Here is a 27,839-nt window from a genome sequence, read left to right on the forward strand (position 1 = left end):
GGTCCTCTTGGGTAATTTCTGGGCCGTGTGTAACTGTGGCCTGCTCAATAATCATTCCATGTTCATAGCCATAGGCTAATATCTATAAACCTGTGCATTCAACAAATATAAGTAAATTACCTCACTGATTACCAGAGCCCATATTTCAGCGGTGGCTGTGTTTCACGTTGAGCAGTGGTCCGCACACCGCATTGTGAACTTTGTGACTCGAGTTCGATTCCCGCCCATGGGTAACATCAGTGGCAATTGATATCTAAAAAGGTCTGGGGGGCCCCTTCACCAACTTGCAGTGACCAGTGTGGTGAAGTGTCGTTAATAACCGTCACGAACGACTTGACTGTGGGAGGACTTCATCCAGCAGAGGATTGACCATGGAAGTAATTGTTTATTATTTATCATTATTAGAGTTGATTATAATCGGCAATGGGCTCTTGAAGAATTACAGCAATCTTAGATCCAGCTGAATGGCTAATACATAAAAAGTTTATCTTTTTAAAATGTTTTGGCAACATACATTTACATTTCCCCTTTTTGATGAATATTGCGAAACACCAATGCAACAATGGAAACAAGATGATTGTACTGTGCCCGTGGGCTGTTTAAGTTCACGAATATTAAAAACGTTCACAATTCTTCCTTTAAATCATCCGTTTTGTTTGAAGGTTCTTCCATCTTCCCATCCTGAAAAAAAAACAAGAGCTCCAACCGATGATTATACGCAACGCAATCTCCCTTGTAGATGATAATGAGCTGACAAGTGTCGTCTCACAAAGGCACGTGGTTATTGATTCTCAGTAGGCTGGCTTTGCATTATTCAATGTAACTGACATTGATCCAGCCGTTGTCCCTAAAACAGATACTTTATCGTGTAATTAAAAGTTGTATTGATATATCACAAGAGGCGAGATTAAATTGCTTTGATTAACAAAAAACTCGCACTAACTGTAAAAGTGGCTCAAATTTAAGCCTCATGGTTTAGGACAGTTTATGAACGAAGTGCACTAATGAAAGAGTGATTGTATAGACCACAATAATAATGGTTCTTTTATAGCCCATGTTATATACACTGTTCATTATGTGATATATGTAACCGAGTTTAAGGGTTGAGGTTCGAATCAGGTTTAGAACAAAATGTAGAATTCGGGAATACCCGGATCAGGGCTGGGGATGGGTTTAATATCAGGGGTTAGAGTTAAGGTCATAGTTAAGGTTAGGGCTAAAGTTTGGTCACATATTTACGGTTAGGGTCAGGGATAAGGGTTGAAGTGAAAGTTAGGGTGACTGTGTAAAGTTTATAATTAGGGTTAGTGTACAGGTTAGAGTGACAGGGTGATTTTAAGTCTTAAGTTTCATGTAAAGGTTAATATCCAGGTGAAAATCAGGGTTATTGTCAAGGTTAGTGCTAAGCTTATTCAGCTTGGCGTAGTAAGGGCTTTGGCTAGGGTCAGCATTAGCATTAAGCTAAGAGGGCTCGGTCCAGGGTTAGGGTGGGGTCAGGTCATGGCTGTCGCAGTGCGTTAGTGCTCACCGTGTCACCGCTGCTCTGGACTTGGCCTCCACTCTCCAGGAAGCTCGTGAAAGCCTCCAGAGTCCTCTCCCCCGTGTAGTTGATTATCTACACCCAAGCGCAGCGGCAGCAGAAGAGGAGGAGGAGGCACACACGAGTGGCTGGGCACGAGGCTGAGACGCATGAACTGGGATCTGCTGTAGGTGTTGGTGCCGCTGTTTTTATTTTTGACTGCATTGTGTGTATGTTTAACTTCTTTCGCACCATACGTAGCCAACCGTGCTAATCGGAGGTGCGGGAAGGGCAACAAACTAAACACATTTCATTTATCCTAAGATAAAATCACCTGGAATGCACCCAATCTCATCAGATCGCGGAAGCTAAGCAGAGCTGCGCTTGGACTGTGCTTGGGGCCACCGTGACAGGTTGCCACAGAGTTTGCAGGGCTTCATGGTTGGCAGCAGAGGGCAGTGCAGCAGCTTGCATCGTCCTGTACTTCTATGCTACCTACCATCAGCGACCCTCACTGACCAGCATGGTGAAGTATGGTAAAATAACCCCCACAACCCTCAGGGTAAATATGATCTTCAGATAAAATTGTAACTGCCATTGGCCAAAAAATTCCAATACAGAAAAATTACCTGCAAATTACGCTGTTAGGATGACACAGCAAGCATTGCCCCCGACTGAGAAAACGTGGCAAGACCCTCCCAAAAATGAGTCGTGAGACTTGTGAGGCTTTCCTGGGTAAACAAGCAAAGCCATAATAATAATAATAGCGTATACACGTCTCAAATAAAGTGGGCAAAAAGGAGAGTAGTCCCGAGCACAGTTCAGCTTTTCAATTTTGTTACTCTCATTTGTTGTAGATATAGAACAAAGTAAAGGTGCAGCCCTGCAATTGCTTGCTCATGCCACTGCTGACAGGAGACCCTCAACTCGTTGGAGCTCTATAGAGCCCCTCCAGAAGGTGTGGTTGTCCTACTTTTTCAGGTTCGCCATATGTCTTGGAAGAGGTGGGAGACCCACACTTTACCCCACCGCACTCGACTTGCCAATTAACTGCGGCGCATCGATTTCGAATGTTGGGTGGCCAGAGATGGGGGGATTTCAGAAACTTGTCCCAGGTGATCGAACCGGTGACCTCTGGATTGCAACTTAAGTATGCTTACCAACAGACCACGACCACATCCCTCCTTACTAAGTAATTCATCTTGGCGACAGTGGTGCACACCTGTAATCTTGCAATGTGGAGGCAACGGTTAATGTATCACATACGTTGTTGCAAAGGGCCCTTCCAATGGGTGTCGAGGTACCCTACCCTCTGGCTTTCCAGGAGGTGCAGCAAAATGTAGACTAATCTCCAACTATGCCATCTATGTGGGGTAGAGTTGCCCCCTCGCACATGTCGGTTGCCTCTGGGTGGTCCGGTGCCCTCCCACAAGTATAAACGCTCATTGCTTGGAAGAACTTGAGCATAGATTAAGAACCGCAGACTTTGGGTAATTGTTGGGCACCTGTCTGCTTGCTGCCTTCCCGCTCGTCTGCAATCCTTAATGTATCACATCTCTTCAAGAGTGTGAGCGGTTAAAGCTGACTTTGTCACATTTCAAATACCGCTTTGCGTTGGCACCTAGGGATGTAATGACTGATCACTGTTACATTGTTTTTATAGTTTTATTTTGGTGATTTTGAAAAGTTTTGGTTTAGCCATGTTTGTTTGTTGTAGTACAGAGTTAGCCTGATAACTTTTATCTAAATTGTCTTATGGTTGTTATTGTTTGACTTGCATCCCACTGGGATTTTTGCACACAGCGTTGATATACGGTGTTTTTTCCTGAAGACTTTGCTGTTTTTTCCTGGATTTTTCTGTTGCGTGTAGTCACGTTTTTGTTTGTTGCAGTTGCACCCGAGTCAAGAGCCGCATGGCTCACAGGGCTATACCTAATAAATGAAATGAATAAAAATAATAGAGACGAGGATGATCTCACCTTCTTGCCGGGCCCAGCAGGGAAGTATTTGATTTTCGGGTAGCCCGGGATGTGCACGGCCGCCACTTCGTTTTTCTCGGCGTCCATCTTGGCGATGACGATGTTGTCGTGCTCCTTGTACTGGACTCCGAGCTGCTCCCACACGGGCGCCAGCTTCTTGCAGTGGTCGCACCACGAGGCGTCTACGGCACGGGCAGCACCAGCGCCGTGGCGGCGCGACGTGAACTCCCTCGCCTCGAATGCAGGGCATGGGTTCGAACCCGACCCCAACACCTGCTTTATATTTGGAGTTTGCGTGTCTCTCTCCCCGTGCGTTTTAAGTATTTGGCTGCTATAACTTTCTACGTGATAAGCCACTTCCTTGAGCTATCACTTATAGCCAGGTCACCGCTGAAAAAGCGCTATATAACTCCGTGAGCCTTACCTGATAAAAATAAAAAAGAGTTCAGTTTTGGTGAGAGCCAGCCCCACAACTCCGAGGTCAACATCTCTCTCGAGTAAACATTGTTGCCAATTTATTTTAGACAGCAGCAGTACAATGAGACGACTGTATTATACTGGTTGCATCGTTGTTAGGTATCATCAGCACGGTATAGCCATGTTCTATAGCTGCTGCTTTGTCCATGTGGACAAGCCCTCCATGGTTACTGTGGGGACAGTTTGGCACTGCCAAACTATATGGACACCCTTGCAAACAAAAATGTATATCTCAAGGAATTTTCCAGGTGAAATTTTTAAGAAGATAAATAAAACAAAAACAACTTCTTGGTTCTTTCGGTAAAGTCACGTAGAAGGGAAGTAATAAAATAATAAAAATAAAACATAATAAAACAATTCTCACGACGTTTCGGCCACAACGCAAGCAGCCATCCTCAGGCGAAGAATGAAACACCCCAAGCTTGGAGCGTATATTTAAGCTGGGTTAGAGGGGGGGGGAGGTGGGAAGAAGAGCGCCTAAACAAAACAATCTGCATATCAAGAGGCTATCATGAGAGATTCGTACATGAGGCGATCCACATTTACAAACACAGAGACAATTTTAACCGAGAAGATGGATTCTGGCTTAGCAATCACTGGAAGGACGTAATAAACCATTTTGATACACATTAGGGTGGGTAGAATAATACATAGTGTTATATTAAAAATGTATAAGGTATAGGGTGGTTTATAGCAATACAGTATGTAATTTAATGTTGGTTTTGCCTATGGAAGTATATAGTACGGTATAGACGCGTGTGATGTAAGAGAATAAAGTTTAGATGGAAGCATATTATATAATTTTTTACAACGTAGAATTTTTCATGTATTACTTACTGTTAGTAACTCAGCTTATTGTAGAGTATAGTAAGTTTACTGATGATGCTATGTAGTTTATACTTTAGTTTGTCATGCAGTTTATACTGTAGTTTTTTACGTGGTTGTTTGGTGGCTGCAGCTACATGCTATTGACATTCCTTTCCTTTGTTAATGCTCCCCCCCTTCCCCCCCCCCCTTTGATGCTGCTGATCCTGCATAATGCACGGGCATAGTATTGATTTGGAACCCCCCCCGCCCACCTCCTACGCATTTTCCATATGCTGAATTCCTCTTGATATGCAGATTGTTTTGTTTAGGCGCTCTTCTTCCCACCTCCCCCCCCCTCTAACCCAGCTTAAATATACGCTCCAAGCTTGGGGTGTTTCATTCTTCGCCTGAGGATGGCTGCTTGCGTTGTGGCCGAAACGTCGTGAGAATTGTTTTATTATGTTTTATTTTTATTATTTTATTACTTCCCTTCTACGTGACTTTACCGAAAGAACCAAGAAGATGAATCCCTGCAGTCACGAAAGCTTTAAATCGAAATAAAACAAAAACAACTTTTGCTATAAAAAGGCTTTTTGTGCAAATAAATAATTCCAAATTTTTTTTCCAGCCTCCATGCACTTTTTTCTGCCCGATGAGTATCTTATCATTTACAGAAAGGATTGGAATTGATTGAAACAGTAGGGCGTTAGGAGCTGAGATGCCCATGTAGCTTAAGTGCTGATGCTGGTGTTTCCACCTATAATGTTATAAATACATAAATATATTGATTAATTTAATATAGTGACGTTCATGCAAATTTTATCTAACAGTTCCTGCGGAACCACAGACAAGCTGGAAGGCTTGTCCGATCATCTATGCAGCAGCCGCTTTAGCTAACCATTGAACACAGACGTTCACTGCATCGCGTGCTTACAGATACACTTTTGCGGCCGTCTGGAAAGCTCTTTCTTACAATATTAGAAAGCTACTGGAGATAGGCACTTTTAAATCATATAAATTGGAAACTCAATTCTGCTGCTCAGCATGGCTTTGGGAGGTCTTCATTAATCAGTGGATAGTCATACGGCTGTACATTGTACAACTTTTTGCATGTTAAAAAGAGTAACTTTTATTGTCCATGAAGCTGCTGGTAATGTGCACTATTTTCCTTATTTATTGGCATACACAATCTATTTTGTTCAAGCAGCCGTAATAAATGATATCATTAAGTTATTACTTAATCCAAAAGTTCCATTTCTTGTGACTCAGAATATGTGTATATAGACATCACGTGTAAAAGCAGTTGATGAGGTGAATGCGCTTTGGACTCACAGAATTCAACAAACACGTTTTTCGTTTCGTCAAACACCAATTCGTCGAAGTTTTTCCCAACCAGCACCTTGACCGGCCGCTTGTCCCAGTCCTTGGGGATTTCCTGCGATTTCGAGAAGGGCTGCACGACGGCAGCAACACAACAGACGCACGCCGAGCACGTTCCGAGGTTCGTTTGGGCGATCGCTACACCGCCACACCGCCACACCGTTCCCACGGCCCGTAAGCCTGCCTTAGAGGCTCTTCCCGCACCTGCCATCAGTGATTGACAATATCCCAGTGGCAGGCCTGGAACACCTCGGCCCAATTACTTAGGGCGGACGAGTGAGCGAGCCAGCGCGCGACCGGAACGCGCTTCTGTGTAGGTCACCTATGACGCGTTCGGTGTGTCAGCTGTCAGGGGATAAAAATACGGGGATGAGCGGGAGCCCCTGGTGAGATGTAAACGTCGGGAAAAGGTCGACAGTCTCCACAGCACCAGAGCTAGACGGCTTAAATCGATCAACTTCAGACCTTTCAACTCTTTGTGCTCGGTTTGGTCAAATATTTCTGAAAGTCCTCAGCTGGCAATCATGATGAATGGCATCTGAAATGTTGAGAAGAAACGGTGCAGCCCTGCAAGTGCTTGCTCACGCCACTCTCTCAAGCATCTTAAATCCCTCCCTCCGATTCTCTCCACCCAGCGGTCTAAACGGGTGCACCGCCGTTAGTCGATCGGCAGGTCGCGTACATTACGATAAGCCACTTCGTTGAGCTATCATTTGTGGCCAGGTCGCTTCTGAACGAGACACTAATAGCTCAGTGGGTTTTGCCTGTTGTTGTAACTTTGTGACCCGCCCCTCCCCGACATCTGTGAAAAAGAGCTTTATAGCTCATCGGATTCCTCCAGTATAAATAAAGATTATGATTCTGAAAGTGTGGGTACTGCCACCTCTTCACGACGTCTGACCAACGTGAAACATTTGGCCAAACACCCTCTGGAAGGAGCCGCTCTATAACCGACTCTAATGGAGGCCCGTCTGCCAGCACTACCGTGAACGAGCAATTGCAGGGCTTCGCCTTTACCCTTGTGAATACATTCCAAGTCAGTGGTCCCCAACCTTTTTTGTTGACTGTACCCCCTTGTTGAATTTTGTTTCAACCGAGTACCCCCCTGCCTGACCCAACATGGTTCTGAGAAATAAAAGTATGATTAATGTACATAAATATTTTACCCAATTGTTCATTTTGTGAGGCATCCTAACTAGCTCGTAACTACTAGTAACTGCTAGTAACTGCTAGTAACTGCAAGTGAATACAACAAAATTCAATGGATGCTCTGCACACATGACGTCATTTGTTCGCGCTCGCTGGTTACTCTTGGAAACCACATTGTGTACGTTCAATGAGTTTATAAAGGTATTTGATATCGTCCTAGGTCACTATATGGATTTAAATGCTCTCGCAATTATTTTACATTGGTAGATGCATACAAGATTATTCGCCAATGACTCTCACGTGTGATATAATTTCACACATTGATAAATCGCCTCACGTACCCCATGAGACATTGCCACGTATCCCCAGGGGTCCACGTACTTCCAGCGGTACGCAGACACCCCAGGGCTGTCCGCCTACTCCCAGCGGTCCGCCTCGTAACGCCCGAGAGGCTGGCGGCACCGGCGCGGACTCACCTTGCTGTGCTCGTCCAAGTAGTCCTGGCAGAACGAGGTGATGTTGGCGGTGGTGAAGTCGCTGAAGGACGGCACGCGCTTCACCATGTCCTTGTTCACCTTGAGCAGGCGGATCGCAGGCAGCTGCGCCCCATCCGTCAGCTCGAACAGATCCAGCACGTTGTCGTTCTCCGGCACCGCGCTGTTCAGCAGCACAAACAGGATCTGTCCACAACACAAACCGGGAGGGGACTCTTAGAGCCGGCTGGGGACATCCACATAGGTAAAGCAGGGGGGGGCGGGGATATCTAATTATTCACAAAATCAATTAGTCCTACCAATTATCGGTTCCATTACAAGACTAATGATGGAAATCAAAAAACAATTAGCATTTATTTGGCATCTAAATGCATTACAAGATGATGTATAGAACGATGGGATGTGGATATCCTGGGGAGAGGAGGCATATTTAATGAATAGAGGGAACGCGACAGACAGGTGGAATGGAGGAAGGCCTTGAGGCTGGACTTGGACAGGAGCAGGGAGTCGAAAGCACGAGTCGCTGTGGGGTGCAGTGTCTTAGAAGAGGTGGCTGTCCAGGCACGGGCGTGCTTGCTGCTTCTCAACCAAATTAAAACTAAACTTTTTTTTTATTTTACCAGGTAAGGCCCCATTGAGCTCTAAAGTTATTTTTCAGAAGTGACTTGGCCACAAATGATAGCCCAACGAAGTGGTTCATCACGTGAAAATTTGTTGCAGCCAAAGACTCTAAACGCATGTTTCTAAATGTGGAGGGAAAAACTGGAGGACCCGGAGAAAAATCCACGCGACCACGGGGAGACATGCAAACTCTAAATATACAGACGTCAGGGTCGGAATCAAACCAGGCATGGTAGTTAACATCTCACCACCGTGGCACCAAGGTGGAGAGATGGGTTTCACGTTTCTTCACTTTGAATACCCTCACGTGTATCTGGTGCGTGTGACACAGCAATGCACTTGTCTTTTGCTGACTTTTGAGTCCGTGCCTGGCAGTATTTCAATCAATCTGTCGATCTTCATTTTACGTGCCAACATCGCCCTCAATAAAGTAGGCATCAGTGCACATTACAATGGTTACAGGGGCATACAGCAACAAGAATAAAACCACGTTTAATTGTATTCGGCGGCTCTGTTGAGAAAGAGCGAACTGACGAGGAGCGGAGGCTGACGTGCCACGCTTCCACGCGACTATGGACTTGCCTTTCCTCTGAAGGGAGGAGCAGCCGCCTTGAACTCCTCAAAGAGCTCAGGGAATCCGTCTGAGGAAGCGTTGGCGAACAGCAGGATGTGCACATCCACCAGCCCGCTGAAGAGCAGCGGGAACGCCTGCACCGTGCACCCACACAAGCCGACTGGTGAGCATTCACACCCATGGACTATTCTAGATTTGGAGTTTTCGTGACTGCAAGAATCCATACTATTTGGTTCTTTCGGTAAAGTCACGTAGGTGAGAAAATAAAAAAAATAAGAATACAATTTAAATAAAAAAAATAGAAATAACTAAATGAAATTAAATCACGACGTTTCGATTGCAACACAAGCAATCATCATCAGGTGTGGAGTTTATATAAACTCCTTAGCCCCGGCATTTCTCCCACTTTAGTAAAAATGTTCTAGCTGTGATTTCCACACCTGATGATGATTGCTTGTGTTGCAATCGAAACGTCGTGATTTAATTTAGTCATTTCTATTATTTTTTACATTTTATTCTTATTTTTTTTATTTTTTGTTTTCTCACCTAAGTGACTTTACCGAAAGAACCAAAGGAGTACCCATGGACTACTGGCAGTATGGGACTTAAACATAGATTAGGGTGCAGCTCTGAAATGTCTTGCTCGTGCCACTGCTGGCAGAAGGACCTCCGCTAGCGAGTGTCTACCACGCACGGTGGCCAGATGTCTTGGAAGAGGTACCCACACTTTACCTCACCACACGCGACCTATTGGTAGACTAACTGGTGTACCCATCTCTACTGTACTGCTGGGTGGACACTGGGCAGAGATTTCTGGGGGGGGGCTAGGCAAGACAGCGGATTTAAGAATCCTGCTTTTTGTTTCAACTGCCACGACGGTTACCTCTGGATTGCAAGTCCAGTGTGCGAACCGTTGTACCACAGCAGCATCCATCCCATGTAAAACTGTTTTTGTTTATTTCTCAGGATTGGAATTTATCCTAATGAAGCACAGAGCCAAATTTGATAGGATGAGTTTTCGTGTAGTTATTGGTGCCTGGACTGAGTCCATTAACTTCCTATACCTGAGCACCCAGTTTCTTCATAGGTAGCTGCCCGAATTCCAACTTATGATATCAGCAGTACTGGCTCAGTGCTATGACCCCTGAGTCACCAGGCCTTCTTGGATAATATCACAAATTTGTGGTAAAGTAAAGAAAAAACATCTTCAGTAAAGTGAAATTAACAAAATAATTATTCCCCCCCCCCTTAGCAAAGTAACACAGTGGGCCCACGCCTGTGAGGGACATGTTTGTATTATTTTTTCTTGGCGCCAACCGACGAAACTCAAGTGCTTGTGACGCGACGGACGCGGATGCCGGGCAGTCACGGCACCTCGTCCGAGTAGGTGACGACGGACGGGAGCTCCTGCAGCTGAACAAAGCGCAACAGCTTCTCCCGCTCCACCTGATCCGTGAAGACCACCTGGCCCTCGTCAAACTGTCGGAAAACCGACCACGGGGGGCGGGGGGTGAGGGAGTCGTTCAACAACAACAACAGCAACAACAGGAAACAACAGTCGTGGGGAGCTAGAGGGGGGCACCACGGCTACCCACAACGCATTGTGCCGTCACCAGAGCAGCCGGAAAGCGAGACGCGAACGGGCGGTGAGGGATTAAACCTCGGAGGAGAAGATGCGGTTCACACCTCACCGAGGGCCGAACATCATCATCATCATGACCTCACCGAGGGCCGAACAGCGCTTTCAAATACCCAGTGCTGAATTTCGGAGCGGGAAGGTCCGGAACGCTGACCTGGGCATTTTTTTGGCACGCCGCATCCATCTCGCCTAAGTCCGTGCATCTAGTTTGTATCATTCTGGTCATAGGATGATAGGTAACTATGGATATGCGCACATTGTACTGGAGTGGTATTACCTTATCGCTGCTCACAGCAGTGTTCCAGAAAGTATCGAGTGAGACATTAAGCCCTGCAAATACCTTTTGGCGTGCAACCACAAATTCATACTCACCTCATGCTGAGCATCCCTTCCTTCCAAGCCTTCGCCATGCACTTCTAGAGGCATCGTGAGGAGAGGATGCCTACTGCTCGACTGTTACTGGCTTCTGCCTTGCCCTATGTATGTATGTATCACTTATTCTTTGGGTCTTTCGGTAAAGTCTCGTAGATAGTAAAATAATAAAAATAAAACATAATAAAATAATTCTCACGACGTTTCGGCCACAACGCAAGCAGCCGTCCTCAGGTGGAGAACAGGTCTGTCGAGGAGACAGTCCGAATGACACGCCCCAGGCTTGGAGCGACTATTTAAGCTGGGATGGAGGGGCGAAGAGCGCCTTGACAAAATAATTTGCATATCAAGAGGAATTTAGCATATTTATGGGAAATGCAGATATGCGATTAGTACTACTTGTGAAATGCGTAGGAGGTTTGGCGAGGGGTTTAAAGTCATTATGCCCATGCATTATGCAGGATTAGCAGCATCAAAGGGAGGGGATAGGGGTAACATTAATAAAGGGAAGGAATGTTAATAGTATGTAGCTGCAGTAACTAAACCACCACGTAAACAACTAAAGTATAAACTACACCTAATAAATGAAACTTGAAACTACATCGAAACTAGCGAGCAAATCACCTGGAGATAGTGAGATGACCTTAATTGACGATACCAAGTGAGCTGAGTAAAGTACAGCTGAGGTGGTCTTACCAATGAATGGTTGTAAGGTCTCAGACAGAAATCGGGCCAGTTTGTAAGTGGGTGAGTCAATGGGTGGTCTAGCAGCAGAGGGTTTTAAGGAAAACCGCTTGGTTGGTTCGATTAAAGATGTCGAATCGGTGATGATATTGTTGGTTTTCGTAGCGAGGCTGTTGGTGGAATCTCTTTTAATTTTTTTTATAGCTACCATCATTAAGCAGGTCCTGAATTTTGTTATTGTATGTGGTTTTGTCCATGGTGACTGTGGCATTGCTCTTGTCGGCTGAGAGGATGACGATGTCATGTTGCTAATAGGTGTCTTAGCGTTTTTGAGGATTGCAGTGAATTCCGATCTTGCCACGTCTGCAGTAATGTGTCCTAACTCCTTAAGGGCTACGTCAACCTGGGCAATGATATCATCCACTGGGATGTGTTTAGGGGTGACTGCGAAATTCAACCCTTAAGCTAGAACCCATTTTAGGCTGTCGGAAATTAGACTGTTACTCTGATTGATAACAATCTTGTCAACGTCTAACTTTTTAACGTGGGGATCTGGCTTCTTCTTGGAAAATAGGTTGAACTTGGAAATCAGGTTATCTTTGCATTTAACTGACATTGAGGCGGCTGAACTTCCTTTGTAGAACTTCTTTCGCACCGTACGTAGCCAACTGTGCTAATCGGAGGTGCTTCTGTCGTTTCCTAAAAGTATCCCATTGCTCACCTTCTTGAAGAGCACAATGGAGTCACTTGAGACGCCGTATTTCGCGAAAACCTCTTCGCTTGACGTGACGCCAAATGGCGCCTCATCATATGTGTCGGCGACCTCTATGAAGGTCTTCAGGTCGCGGCTCTCCGTGTCCTGCACAGGGAGGGGACGTGAGTTAATAGCCCGCACCTCCGATTAAGATGGTTGGCTACGTATGGTGCAAAAGAAGTTCAACATACACACATGCAAGTGGCAACCTCGGTGGCATCACCACCACTCATGGTTCAGGCTTTGATGAGAGCCGGGATCTCCGATTATTTGCGAAATCGATTACTCAACAGATTGTCGGTTCTATTACCCAGCTAATAAGACACCAAAAGAAGTCATCCATTCTAATTTTTTATCGCTAAATCGACTTAATTGTCAAAATGCAAATTTCGAGTAATTTGATTGGTCACTTGTCCTTTAGTTAACAAACAGAGAAACCATTGGGATGCATTACGTCTTTTCCAATCGCGTTTTTGTAAATTGTATTGACAAAGGAAGAGAGCTCTTAATTTGTCAATAGATTTTTGGGGCAACCTTTAGAGCCAGGGATGTGCAGTGGCTGCAGGCCAGGCAAGGCAATGGAGATCCACCTCAGGTTTTCCAGCCAAGAAATCCATGCAGCTTCGTGGGAGCACAGACTTTATGTGTGGGTTGCTGTGTCATGCACTGTGTATTCTGAGCGGTATACTCTGTGTTGTGTACTATGCGCTGTGTACTGTGTGTTGCGTGCTGTGCACTGTGACAGGTGCCGTGTGCTGCTCGCTGTGCATGATCCGTCCTCCTCGTCCTGCTCGCCTTGAAGAACCCCAGAAGCACGAGGCTGTCGGCGTCGATGAAGGCCTGGGCCTCCGCCGCGGTGGCCACGGTCACGGCTGGGGGCCCCGCTCGCCTCGCCGCCCACTTGGCCAGGGCCTCCGCTTCCCACAGGCCTGGCCCAGCGCATCCACCACACGCGGCGCGCACACCGCAAGTTGCTCATCCCAAACCACGCTCGCAAGACAGGATTTTAGTCTCGGTGCTCCCAACCTGCTTTTAAAAAAATAGACATTCAAAGCTTGCAATCGAGTGGTGAAGAATGCTGTGTTGAACATTCTATATCCCCTGACATGATTCGTAGTAGTAGGCCCTTATTGTCAGGCATTAAGGTCCAATTATTGCCAAATTAAAAAACTGCACCGCAAATTACTCGATTAGCTGATACATAGCAATCATTTCCCCCACTGTCATTCTTGCAAATGAGAGGATCCTAGCCTCTTGAGGTCTCAGCTGGTTAAGCAAATGAACGTGGAGTCCACCAGGCTGAGACTACCATCATCTCGCTACACTCGAGACGCCGGTTTAAACGATTACCGGCAAAATAACAATAGCGGCCGCTCAGTGCCCTCACACTGGAGCCACCCAGCCATCCCTAAAGGTTTTATTTTTTATACCCAAAAAGATTACAAAAAATAGTTTTGTTTTCTCTGGCAGGTTGCCAAGAGTCGAGCGAAGTCTGACATCACTATTATCATTGTCATTATGGGGCCCATTTGTAATCCAGCAATTTGAAGGCAAAGGTTGGTGGCTCACGCAGAATCCGTTGGGCTGTGAGGTGGGCAGAAAATTGCAGTGCAGCCTGAGGGTTCATGACCCCATGCGTGCGAACCTCTTGAGTGTTATTCTCTCGTACGTCTGGGTTTCCTTGATCAACTCGACTTTTGTTCCACATAGAAACCACTGCTTAAAAATGAATTGGCCGCAGATCCCAATGCAGGGCATACATCTTGAAATCAAGTAGAGGCTTTTCTGGATAAGCAAAGAACAGTGATATTATTCATCTTAATTTGAAGCTTTCTTGACTCTTTGGTTCTTTCGGTGAAGTCACGTAAGTATAAAAAACAATAGATCATGACGTTTCGATCGCAACGCAATCAACCGTCATCAGGCGGAAGAAAGAGGAGGGAAGCTGCTGAGGCTGGCTGCTGCTTGTAAAGGTCAGAGATGGGCGTAGCCCCAGAGTCATAAACGAAGTGGGGGGGGGGGGCAGGGCTAGTCATGTTAAAGTGAGAAATTTGCAGGTAATATATACCGTGTACATGTACTGTGTAAGTGTACTGTGTAAATGTACCGTGTAAATGTGATTAGCAAGTACATGAAGGCGCGCTGCGAGCCTACATTGACTTGCTAATCACATTTACACAGTACACTTACACAGTACACGTACACAGTACATTTCCACAGTACATTTACCTGCAAATTTCTCACTTTACCATCACTAGCCCCCCCCCCCCCCACTTCGTTTATGACTCTGGGGCGACGCCCATCTCTAACCTTTAAGCATTTTTTATTTCGTTTGTGAAGACATGTCCACTTTTCTAATAACAGCATCCAGAATGCAATCAGTTGGTACACGCTGATATAGTAATGTGATTACAAAACTGAGAACGAAGGGATGTAGTACAACCATAGTGCGTCGTTACTGCATTCAGCAATATGGTTACATTAATTGTGCTGTGCGTGTAACTCACTCCCCAACGCTGCCTGTGGGTGGCTGCATGAAATGTGAGTGCAGTGAGAAGTGACGATGACATTTATGAAGTGTTTATTCAAGTAGTAGTTTCACAGAAAATAGGTTAAATATATTGTTTTTATATAAGGAAAGTAATTCAGTATTAAGACTTATTTATTTTCAATTATGATTAAATAATCCATTTATTTAATTATTGATATATCCAAATTTAATTTGGGAAATCCTCCACCACCCGACATAGCCAACACTAATAAAATAGTCACATTTACTAGCAATTAATGCTCCATCTATTATTGCTTCAGCGTGAAGTCTTTTTCCACGTGGGAAGAAGCAGGATTTCTTGGAGAAACTCCACACCAGTGAGGGGAGAACCCTGACACTTTATATCGGCAGGCCACAAGTAACAAAGTCTGAACATGTTCAGCCATAACAAGGTTCTACATAGGAAACCAAATAAATATTTTAATAGTAGAAACATGCATTTAGAGTATTTTGGCCGCTATACATTTCCATGTGATACTCCACTTGTTGAGCTATCATTTGTGGCCAGGTCGCTTCTGAAAAAGAGCCTCCGAGTTCAGTGGGCCTTACCTGCTAAGATACAAAAATAGTATAACAAAAAAGTTCTAATAGGCAACGTTTAAGACAATCGTTTTTCTTCACAGTCCTCAGAGGCTGAGTGGCGACTGGGCTTACACACCATGGGCTCCTGAGCCCCCTCCTAAAGGCATCGCCTCTGTTTTCCAGTCCCTTCATGCACCATCGCTGCATGGTCCACCAATCCCACTGTGCGCATCATCGTGGTCACCACACCCGACATTTGGAAATGGGATATGAACACCTCGTGGGCGGCGGGGTCTATTTGATTGCATCAAGAAAAACACGGTAAAAAGGTCGTTGCGGCGTATCAATGAACCCCACCTGCCCGTAAGCATGACACACGCTGTGAAGGTCTGTGGAGACGAGGTAGCAGACGGAACGAAGAAAATTATACATCGCAAATTTTGTCATCTTCTTTGGGCTTTTGTTGTGAGATGTGAGATAGTCGATCTGAGAGCGGAGTTTGTGCGGAGATGAGAAGCGCGCGCTCCCAGATCGAGTTACGCGTGACGCCAGCTCTGCTCGGCATCACGTGACGTTTGCGTCCTAATCTGCTGTTGTGCTGGTAGCGTGCTTACGGTCGCGGTGGCGTGGCTACTGGAGCTGCTGTGCCTGCAATCTGGAGTGTTCATGCCGCCACACACGCATGTCGTGACGCACGAACTGTGAACGTCGGACGTGACTCGGACGAAAACGCCCAGAAATTGTTCTCGTGTCATTATTTTTTATATAAAATGTTCCCCCTTGTACGACACAACGTCGCTCGTACAAATAGAGGCGGATCAATAAATGCATTGTCAATGGGCAGTCAAATGAAAAGGATATTGTCCAGAATTATAAAACCCACAGTGGTAATCTTTACATTTATACATCGCTTGCTTAAATGCCTAAGCATCTCAAAACGCCTCACATCAAATGTCATCTCCATCAATTGACGGAAACCCCCAGTGGCAGCTGTCCCTGCGTGGCAGACGGTGACTCAGCACAAGCCTGCAAGTGGCCATTAGTCTGCAAGTAGGGGGTCCACGATTGCTATAAATGAGACCATTTAATTTGTGTTATCATCACGATCATCAACCATGATCTATCCATTGCAGGATGAAGGCCTGCCGCCAGTGTCTTTCACAGGCCCTGCAATACAACAATCCACCTAACCCTTAATACAGAGCTCTATTGCAAGAAATGTGAACCAAATTCATCACTCTGAGGGTTCACCAGCATGCCACAGTCATTTGCGTGATTGCCAAAGTGTCCAAATATGCCCTGAATATTCCGTTCACACGGTACAACGTCCTTGTATGTATGGACGTTGAACTTCTTTCGCACTGTAAATAGCCAACCGTGCAAATTGCAAGTGCGGGGGAAGAACAACAAACTAAACATGAAAATCAGTTCTAAAGAAATTAGTTTTTAATCTAGGTGGTTTAAAAGTGCTCCAGTGGCTTCCTAATATCAGAAGAAAGAGCGTTCCAGACGGCCGCAGAAGCGCATCTGAAAGCGCCGCAATGCAGTGACCACCGCCTTTGTTCAACGGCTACCCAAAGCCGCCACTGCGAGGATAACCAGAGTGGTGATGGTTTAAGCTCTTTGACGAGTTACTATTTTACTATTTATTATTTTACCTGTTGAGGCCCACTGAGCTATATAGCTCTTTTTCAGATGCGACCTGGCCACAAATGATAGCCTAATCAAGTGGTTTTCGTGTGGAAATGTATAGTAGCAGCCAAACACTCTAAATGCTTGTTTCTAAATGTGGAGGGAAAAACCGGAGGACCTCGACAAAAATCTACGTGACCACGGCGATAACATGCCAACTCCAATATACAGCAGGTCCTAGGGTTGGGATCAAACCCACGACCTCCTGCATACTTGGCGAGGTAGTTAACTGCCACCGAGGTGCCCGGCTCACGACGACCCATCCTGCCATGGAAAAGACGAGGACAATCGTTGCATCGCTCCCTCTCGATCGTCGCTCCCTCCCTCGCGATAGTCGCCCATTGTGTGCCTGCTCGAGATCTGACGGCGAATTCAAAGTGCCCGCAGTGCGCCTCCAGCTTGCGCCGCCTCTATCGCCGATGGACAAGTCTCGGCTGTCAGTCATCGCCGGCGAGTGCAGGCTCCGACGAGAAATAACAATAAGAGAAAATCAAGGAGGTGCCATGTTTCACATTTATCACTGTCAGCCTTGTACGAAAGTTTAAAAATGTTATCGTGCTGGTCTTGTTTTCACGATCGTTTTCGCGATTGAATAGTTGGTTATCTTTAGCTCGGAACTTCAATTCGCACTGAATATTTTCCTGGCCGCTGGGAGACTGGAGTAGAAATGTAATTCGTGATCCACACTCATGGTAAATGGTACACTGGATGCGGTGTTGCCAGTTTGCCAAATATTATCCAGGCCACAAACCCAGATGAAGCATATCCCTGGCCATTAGTGAAGCCTCATTGTGGGGGTGACGGTGGCTGACTCTTGACTTAAACATTGGAGATCCAATGGGGGGCATGGAGCATGAGAGTTTTTTTTCCCAAAAGGAGTTTGTGAGGAACTTTATTATTTAGCGACGTTTGGCTAAGTACGGTGCGAACAAAGTTCAACATACATAAATGCATACACCACCAGATTTAGAAATCTTGCGTACGTGAGTCTTATATTGCAGATGTTATGTTTTAGCCATTACTAAGGTTCAAAGTTATCCTTTTCAATTAGTGCGCGATGAATCTAGCAATCTGAGTCATGGCTAGCATCAGTCGCAAGTGATATATTAACCGGTTCTGGGCTCCCTCGCTGCACCAACTGTCACTGACCAGTGCGGTGAAGTATGGTCAAGCAACCCACAAGACAGAGTCGTGTGGAGGAGGCCTTGAGAGGCAGGTCGACGGGTTCAGAGCACAGCGCGCTACCCACCGCGCTACAATTCCACCCAAGAAACCTAAGATAACGCCACATCGGTGTGGCCCTTGTGTGTGTCCGTGTGCGCCTTGCGCGCAGCGCACAAGAACGAGGCACGGCGTGACCAGGCGCCCTCGCGTCGTGCGCATGGGAAGCCGTGGCGGTGGCGGAGTGGCGGTGCTCACCGTGGTAGTGCCGGGGCTTGGCGCGCGAGCCTGGATCGAAGAGCAGGAAGTCGGGGTAGTGGGAGACGTCGAACTCGGTGGCGAGGGTTGCGTGCGTCTCCCCGTCCAGCGAGCCGAGCCGCACCGGAGCGCCGCGCTCCCGGAGGAGCTCGACGGTCCGGGCAAGCTTGGGCGGCAACTCGGAGCACTTTTCGCAAGAGCCGGACACTGCTCGTGCCGAGACAGGGGTGCGACAGCAGGGGTTCAGATGCAACTGTTGTGTTACTCAAGTCCGGCAGGGTACACATGGGTAAAGACGGGTGTGTGTGCATGTATGGACGTTGAACTACTTTCGCACCGTACGTAGCCAACCGCGCTAATCGGAGGTGTGAGGGAAAGGACAATTAACTAAACACAAAGCAGTTCTGAATAAAGGAGTTTTCAATCTAGATGCTAGTGCAGAGCTCCAGTGGCTTCCTAATATTGGAAGGGAGAGCGTAACGCAACTGAAAGCGCGCGATGCGGTCACCCTATTTGTTCGATGGCCAGCCAAAAGCAGCTGCGAGGATGACCGTGGTTCACGTGGTGATGGTGTATGCTCCTTGACGACATCCCAGTGTGTCATCCTGTCCTGGTTTTACCAGAATTGGCCTTGTTTTGAGGCAGCTGTCCAGGCGAAATCTAAAAGTTCTCCTTGATCATTAAATATTAGCAGTTCAGGCTTTTGCCAGTTACATGTAGTTCTCCCATCTTGTGTTAACGTGAGATATTCTGCCCATGACATGTCCCAGTTTTTTTTTTATGTATCTCAGAGGTGGTAGCCATACATGCATATCAATGGGCACTGATGCTGTTTTCCTGCCGATAGATGAGGCGGGGTGAGACGCATCAGTTGTGTTACTCGTGTCCAGAATTGACACATGGACACGACATTTACACAGAGGCACGTCCGTGGAGGGGGTGGGGCAATGTCACTTTTAAGGTCTTCTTCGGACGGCTGTGGAAGCAGTTGTAGTTTGATGTCGAGGTTTAGCGATCCATTCAACGGCTTCAGGTGAGGCCGAGTGAGAGTGGTCGCGATCCCACAAGGGAAGGATCTCTCAGGGCATGAGTTCAGCACGTGGGGCAATCATCGTCTGGCTTGGGTGGCCAGTCTCTATTTGGGCTGCTCCTCACGCTCCACTTGTGGGGCAAGGGGTCGTACCTTCCCTCGCCTGTCCTCAAGTGTTCGAGGGTTGTCCAAGTTTCCCGTGGAAGGTTGAACCCTGGGACTTTACCGCTCGGGTCAGTTACCAGGTTGCGATTGGTGGTGGTTGCAGCGAGTACAACTTAGCTACTTAGATATATTGATAAGTGAATCTTAATAGTCATGTCAGAGCCAATTGACACTAGAATTTAAACTCAAACAGCACGGCTGAAATACAGCAAACCAGCACAGTGTATAACAAAATATTGTATAAAACACCATTTGAAACAACAGCAAAGTTACGTGTACATATTTTACGTAATGCGAATAATTAAACGTTAAATATTTAAGTGGGTAAAAGCCCATTGTGGGAACAGTGGCACGGTTGTTATCGCACTGTGTTACAATCCTAGCAAGTGATAGCGAAAAGCTCCCACTTCACCACTGCGCACTGACCAGCGTGGTGAAGTAAACACCCCCCACGATGGAAACCGTGCAGTGGATTGAAGAATGTCTGTATCTATATCTCTACATCAACCCAAGCCTCCCCTAAATCACGTGACTTCTGTGTAGCCACCCCCACTGGATCCCTCCCCTCTCGACACCCGCTGTGAAAACAGACGCGAATCCACGCAGCTCACTGCTGCTCGCTCCTCCTCTCCCCTCTCTTTCCTCCCCCGTCTCCCGTCGCCACCGACACCGTGGCCCGGTGGTTCCTTCTCCCCTTCCTGCACCCGGCGCTCCTTCCTGCTGCTCATCTCGAGCCGTGCCCTCCGTGTCCGTCTTGGGAAATTTCATTCCGGCATCATTTCCCGTGTTTTTCTCATTTTCCATCCGTTATATCCTTATTTATAATCCTCTCATCGTGGTATTTCACACGTAGTGTTTATATACATTTAATTAAAAGCCCAATAAGATCAGAAGCGTATTTTTTAAAGCAGATAGTGATTTATCCCAGTGTCTGAACGGAAATCAATCAACCCAACATATTCATGATTCCAGATTGTGCTGTCGGATCCACCACTCAGACGATACGAATATAAACGCCGTCAACATCACGTTACTGTCGCTCGCATCACATGTTTATGTTCTGCACGAAGGAATATGTTTGGCTTTTCCAGGTCTCCCTTGGGTGAAAGGTATTCAATCAAGAAATATCAAATACGTTCAGAGTAAACATTGAACAGAAAATGTATTGCTAATAATTACCTAAAATACTAATGAAACACAATACAACTGTACCTGTAAATTTGTATCACTTGTGAAAACGTTTAAGCCACGTTGCACAGAATCAGTGGTTAGATTCCTACCACAGTTGGACGGCGATTTTACGAAGAATTTCCTAAGCGTGTAGTTTGTCGTAAAATAAATGTTTAAGATCTTGTGGCGTAATTGACAAGAGTGAGTCCTTGTGTGCCAGGGGAGCACCATTCCCAGCTCAGACATGTCTCGAGCGAATTACTAAAAGGGGTGGGGGGGTGGGTGGAGCGGTAGCACAGTATGTAGCACACCACGCTCGAACCTGGGTGACCCGAGTTTGATTCCTGTAAATGACTAATGTCGGTGGCGAGCGTTATGTGAACCGGGTCTGAGCCCCCCACTTCTCCCAACCAGCACTAACCAGTGGAGTGAAGTATGGTCAATCAACCGCCCTCCCCACAACCCACACGGTGCAGGGAGGCTGTCATCTGGCAGGGGATTCACCAAGGGCTGGGCGAAGATTAACACTTTCATAAATGTTGCCGTGGGACGATACCTTCGGGGGCTTCATCTCTCACTAGATATTTTCCATAACGCTGCAAGGCTGGATTGGAGTAGGGATTACTGGCATAAGGCACTACCACTAGAATACAAAGTATGCCAATCCATGATAACGACAGTAACATTGTACATGAGTGTCGTGGTGGAGAACGTAAATATTCGGTTCTATATTAATCTATATAATATATATTCTACGTGATTGTATCCTGTGTTGCTATGTGTAATCTCCTAAACAAGTATTAAAATATATATTATTAAAAATAAATATTATATATATAATTTAGAAATAACACGCGAAATAATTGCAAAGCACAGCGTTCCAGACTGTTCCAGTTGAAATTAAGCACTTGCGATCTCTGAGCGTGTGTTCACCTTGGTAATAGCTGCAGGTAAACGGAGTTTAACACGGGCGTGTCTACTGAAGGTGTGTAAAGTTCACTCGTGTTTTTCAGCGCAAAAAAAATTACATCGTACTTTTGTACATTTCTGTACGAAGGCCGCAGGAACGCTCTGAACTTTAAAAAAATGATAGTGCGTAACAAAATCACGAGTGACATATTTTACATTCTGGAAAAAAGATTTCCACAACAATGCATCGCCTTGAATAATCTGCAGGCCTCCATTTGACATTCTCACGTGTCATTGTTTTGGCAACACCTTGGAACAAAATTGCATAATAACACTGCTTAACAATTTGACTTATTCTATTAAACACACCGTGTTGTTATCAAAGTGTCCAAATGTGTGAAAACACGTGTTTGTGTGTGAACACATAGAAACGTGCCACCTCAGCGTAGAATAAACCGACGGATGTTCATCGAGCACATATAAACGCAACGCACAATGTCAGACACGCGTGGAGCCCTTTGTCAATCCACTGCTGGATGAGCGCAAGTCTGTACCATAACCTCGTTTAATGGGTTGCGAGGGGGGTGCAATAACCCATGGGGGGCAGGGGGGGGGCACAATGCAGTCAACATGAAGAAAACTAGATTTGAAGCGTTCGTGACTGCAAGGATTCACACTCTTAGGTTCTTTCGGTAAAATCACGTAGGTAAAATAATAGTAAAATAATAATACATGAAAATAACTAAATTAAATCACGACGTTTCGGAAGCAACACAAGCCTCCGTCATCAGGTGTATTTATTATTATTTTATTATTTTACCTACGTGACTTTACCAAAAGAACCTAAGAGTATGAATGAAACTTTAAGCAAACGTTGCAACACTGACCAGAATGAGTCACGATACGATCTGCTTGTGTCTATCCTGCATTTTAGTTGTCCTTGCATGGTCGGCTACGTACGGTGCGAAAGAAATTCAGCTTACATAACATTCGGCTTCGGCTCCCCTCCCACTGTGTGTATGACGAACGCATGTCGACTATGAGAACGAACGGATTAAAATACGAGATCATTGGGGCAAAAGAGAGAGGGGGAAACTTCAGAGCGGAACAAGGGCACCCATAGGGGAAGAGACAAGCGAGGAGCAGAGCTCATTCACACAACCGCCAACCAAAACACAAGTCTCAGAAAAAGTCAAAATTCATCTGAAACAGATATACCGTGATGTGGCCACAACATCACGTTTCACCATTCGACTTGATGATCATCGTGATATTGGTTTTCCATAGCCTTTTATTTGTACCCGCATTTTAAATGTATAGTTTTATTATTTTTGCTGCATTTCCACTTTGAATAAAGAGTTCATTTACAACTACAGTCCACTCAACACGAGCCTGCCTTAAGTCTTTATGAACATTGCAACCGGTCATGCTTATAACGCACGTTCTGTCAGTTATAAAGCCCTTTTATCATCTGCGCACACCTTGTGCCGCACAGGGACAGCTGCCAACTAGGGGGTTCTCTGGGCTAAACTGCAGTGGGGCATTGTAATATTTGAGATGAGATGTAAGGTGTTGGAGTTGCGACAAAGATGCCGACACAGCTCAGCGATGAGGGTCACTGGCGCGGCATTTCTTTTGGAGCCGGCTCGGAGGTGCCACGTCTGGCTGTGAGAAGTCAGCCAGGTGTTGTCCCGGTTGTGACGAGCTGAGGTGTGTGTGCTGTGTGTGTGTGTGCCTGTAACCGGTTGCGCAATGCTGTGTGGAAGCTACCTGGTCTGTCGCACAGCACGAAGCTTCGGGTCTTCTCGGCCAGTTATGCCCTCCTTTATCTATGCTTGTGAAACGTGAACCCCTCTAATGGAATATCTGCGCCGGTTAGAAACATTCAGGCTGGCATGCCTACGGTCGATCCTAGGTTTAACCAGGTTGGATTGTGTGAGGGAGCTCACAAATCCTTGAAAGATCTGGACACATTCCCATCAGTGAGCTCCTCCGGCAGGCAAGCAAGGCTGCGTTGGCTGGGTGATGTAGCCCGCATGCCCAGTCGGCTTCTGCTTGGCCGCATAGAGGGGGCTAAACGGGCACGAAATGGGCTGGAGAAGAGATGGACTGATGCGGTACGGGAGGATGTGGAAATGAGTGGACCTTCCGACGACTGGTACCAGCAGTGTCAGGACCGGCCTCTGTGGAGGAGGCTCGTGAAGGACGCTACTGGGCAGGCAATTGGAGGCAGACGCTCACAACAACGAGCGGAGAACCGGGCGACTAAAATACAGCAAGTTGGCACAGTAGGGGGTACAGCTGGTGTATTTACCAGTCATCTCAGTCAGCCTAACCATGGTACCTGAGTCTGTCCCCAGGCCTCCTGTCAGCGAGCTTTTGGCACTTCATGTGGCCTCAAAGTGCACCTGGCCTGGCACAGGCGCCGTGGTGACGTCACCGTCACTTTGTGGCGAATGGCGCGGGTGTTGGTGTTGGCAGTAGGGAGTGGTAGTGTAGCGCTTAGGGCACTGCCCACCGAACTGGCCACCTGAGTTCGAATCCTGCTCACGGCCAACACCGGTGAGGATTATCTGAATCAGTCATGGGCCTCCCGTAGGTCGACTCAGCCTCAAATGAGTACCTGGTGCGGTATATATATCCACTAGGGAGACAAAGGCGGCCGAGCGTGGTGCTGGCCAGCCACCCCCTCGTATGCCATGCGGGCTTCATAGGTCGTCGCTAACTGCTTGCCCCAACGGTCTATCAAGGTGACACGGGGCATCTTTGTCTGGTGTACCCACGCCCCTGCCCGCTTCATGGCCATGGCGTCACCGATAAGCCATCGCTGCCGCTGTCGTTTCAGTCACCGTCGATCGTGGGGAGGAAGGTGTCACTCGTGAGCCCGAAAGGGGCTAAACCGGTGGCTTAAACCACCTTCCTGCTATGGCGTGGTCCCGTGCCCTCCCTCCTCCAGCCCCCCACAGCACAGCGAAGGTCACAAAGGCCACAGCATCCTCTATACTCCGCTCGTTGTTCACTCAAAAAAGCCTCATCGAGTCTCAAGACTCTTGTTCAGGAGGAGGGTCCTGCCAAGATTTCGCAGGAGGAGATGTTGCAATTGTGCGATCCCAATTGAGTAATCTGGAGGTAATCGTTCCGCATTGAGAAGTGGCATCGTGTGCTTGAGGTTTCTTTGTTTGGCTTTCATCGAGTCAATGCGGCGTTAGGGTTGGGCAGGCGAGGGTTGATGCATCCAAAGTAAAAAAAAAGTTATTAATTCGCCGCACTTTGTCAATGCAGCCGCATAAAAGCCTATCCACACCTTGTCGGTCACGGTGTCAGTCGCGTCCATTGTGAACCCGTAATATTTTGGCAAAGCATGCGTGTCCTAAGATGTTTTGAAAGGTTGAAGGCTTTGTTTTATTGGTGCTGACATTAGCCGCCTCGAATGTTCGTGCACTGGCGGAATGGGTGACTGCACAACCCCTCAAAACCCCACACGCCCAGGCCAGCACTCATCAGCAACCCCGAATGCAACCTGTGGATCCATTTCACGAGATATCTCCTTACCGTCAGCACTCAGCCCTCCGATCAGCACGCTTGGCTACGTGCGGTGCGAAAGAAGTTCAACATACAGCTGCAGATGTTGCAAGAGCGGGTCGGGTGACAGACATCCTCATCGCGAAACCGTGCAGTGTTTTTTGACATCTATAGCAACATCAGCAACTGGGGGTGGGTGAGAGGGAGGGAAGCGGATATTGGCGATCGTGTCGTGGGGAAAGCGACATCTTTCTCAGTTTGACTTTAATGAAGTCTGTGCAAGTTTCACATTTCACTTGAAATCTGTCACGATGCCAGCCCCATCCTCCCCCCTGGAACAATACCACCGGGATTGTCCCAGAAGCCAAGCAGGATTTGAGCCTGCACAGAGCTGCTTAGATGGTGACCATGGGGGAGGGGGGGGCACACAGCAGGGGATGATGTGCAGCTGTGAGCGTGCATGGTGCGTGAGCAGTGGAAATGGAGCAACATCCATCGACTTGTATATATGTTGAATTTCGTTGAACTATCATTTGTGGTCAGGTCGCTTCTAAAAAAATAAGTTAATAGCTTAGTGGTTTTTACCTGGTAAGAAAAAAAATAGTTTTATTTGTATATGTGTGTTAAGCGATTTGTTTACATTTCCTATACTTTGCACTCCTATTATGTTGTTGTATTGTTTGTTGTAACGTCATGACCTGCCCCTACTGGACATCTGTGGAAAAGAGCTTTATAGCTCATCGGATTCCTCCTCCAGCATAAATCAAGATTTGTATTCTTAAGTTAAGTGACACGGAATACGTCTGTGGGCATGGTGCTATGCTAAGTGCGGCGAGATACACGGATACGACTTCCCAGCGACGTAACATTCATGAGATGATGTCTGATTGAAGAGCCACTCTGCGATCAAGGAGCGTGGAGGCAGCACAATGGGAACCTGGATTCAATCCAAGTGTGAACATCTCCAGCTGCTGCCTGCATTCACCCTTCAACTGCCAACAGTACAACTCTCGTCGCACGCGGTCTATTGATTTTAGCAGGTGGAGTGGTGGGGTAGTGGTTAGCGAACTGCATTTTATTCGGCCACGTCTAACATCGTCAGTGGTGAATTATATCTCAACCAGCCCTGCCCACCCCCGTCTCATCGCCAACCTGCACTGACCAACGCGGTGAGGTATCGTCAAACAGTACCTCGACACGGACTTGGGGAGGCCTCCATCCAGCAATGGATTGACAAGGGGTAGCAGCACACATTGCCGGCTGATTTGACCAGGTCCCCCTTGTGAAACGCGCGTTGTCTCAATGGGATGCAACCTTTTACTCTGACAGATTGATCGATGGAGAACACATCAATATATAAATATGGACTGCCCCAGGGTCCTTCTTGAGGTGTTTGGCCAGCTTCATATCGTATTTTTATCTCACTTTATCTCCTGGGTATATTTCAATTGCGCTATCGGTGTCATACCTTGAGACGGTAGAAATTTCAGTTCGGGAATTGTCTGCGACAGAATCGCAGCCGAAGGAGCAACGTGGCATGGAGACGGAGCGATGAGATCAGTTTATGCGGAACATTGAGATGGATTGTGACATTGCATTGGTGAATGGGATGACGTACAGAAGTGGGTATATCATACCCAATGATAACGATCATTATGACGGTACCGGTATTGGTGGTGGTTGTGATAATGATGATAATGATGGTGGTCGTGGTGATGATGATTCCAATGGTTGTGGTGGCGGTAGTAATCTATGGCACAAAGCACTCACCAAACGTGACGAGGAGGTAATTGCCATCCCTCTCCAGCGCTTCGGAGAAGTTGTCTTGCGAGAGGATGAGGACGCCCTCCACCTCGGGGACGTGGGCCTTCACGTTCGCTCCGGCCGCCAGCAGCAGCAGCAGGAGCAGCGACGCGAGTGACGAGGCGGTCATCTCTTAGTCTCTCAGTCTCTCTCTCTCTCGCTGCAAGGGAAGGCTGCTGTCGCGAGTCTCGTGGTCGATCGATCCTCCCGGTGCCTCCTGGTGCCGCAGGTGAAGGGTGACGTGGGCGAAGCGCGCGGAATAAATACTCATGGCCGGGCCGTTGTTTGCTCACCTTGGGGCTTCGTGGTGAGACGCCACTGGCTGAGAGGGGGCAATTCACGAAACCTGGGTATGGTGACACGTGTCAGCAACGGCAGCAGCAGCCCAGTGTTTGTTTTAATATGTTCTCCAATTGTTTAGTGACAAGGGCCTGGGAACTTGGGCTGCATGGGCATTCCGTTGAGGTGTGTGAGCGTGCGCATCAAAATGTATGTGGGCATACAACTAATGTCTCTTATTTATAATGAAAAAGCCTCGAGGCTCAAGACTTTTTGTCCAATTTCCCCTTCTTTTTTTGCCTTTTCTCCCCAATTCAACTATTTCTAT

The 27,839-nt window shown here is 46.9% G+C and overlaps 1 protein-coding gene across 1 annotated transcript; it reads right to left on the reverse strand.

The window, feature by feature from the left end:
* Positions 1 to 245: 245 nt before the first annotated feature.
* On the reverse strand, positions 246 to 27,362 carry LOC144948368 (protein disulfide-isomerase-like). The gene is made up of 11 exons (XM_078877795.1): positions 27,200 to 27,362; positions 18,634 to 18,840; positions 13,245 to 13,378; positions 12,417 to 12,554; positions 10,375 to 10,479; positions 9,009 to 9,134; positions 7,788 to 7,991; positions 6,115 to 6,235; positions 3,499 to 3,680; positions 1,517 to 1,615; positions 246 to 681 (listed from the first exon to the last, which is right to left on the reverse strand). Exons 1-11 carry the CDS (start codon positions 27,360 to 27,362, stop codon positions 625 to 627), a joined length of 1,536 nt encoding a protein of 511 aa, XP_078733921.1. The 3' UTR covers positions 246 to 624.
* Between the last annotated feature and the right edge of the window lie 477 nt (positions 27,363 to 27,839).

This window comes from Lampetra fluviatilis, chromosome 49 (genome assembly GCF_964198595.1).
Source record: "Lampetra fluviatilis chromosome 49, kcLamFluv1.1, whole genome shotgun sequence".
NCBI classification, from domain to species: Eukaryota; Metazoa; Chordata; class Hyperoartia; order Petromyzontiformes; family Petromyzontidae; genus Lampetra; species Lampetra fluviatilis.

Bases quoted from the DNA above. Each gene is read 5' to 3' on its own strand.
- LOC144948368 (XM_078877795.1), bottom strand. From the start codon at position 27,362: ATGACCGCCTCGTCACTCGCGTCGCTGCTCCTGCTGCTGCTGCTGGCG. The intron at 13,379-18,633 runs GTGAGCACCGCC...GCGCTGGGCCAG, and splicing joins CAAGCCCCGGCACTACCACG to GCCTGTGGGAAGCGGAGGCC. The intron at 10,480-12,416 runs GTGAGCAATGGG...GTTTTCCGACAG, and splicing joins CCATTGTGCTCTTCAAGAAG to TTTGACGAGGGCCAGGTGGT.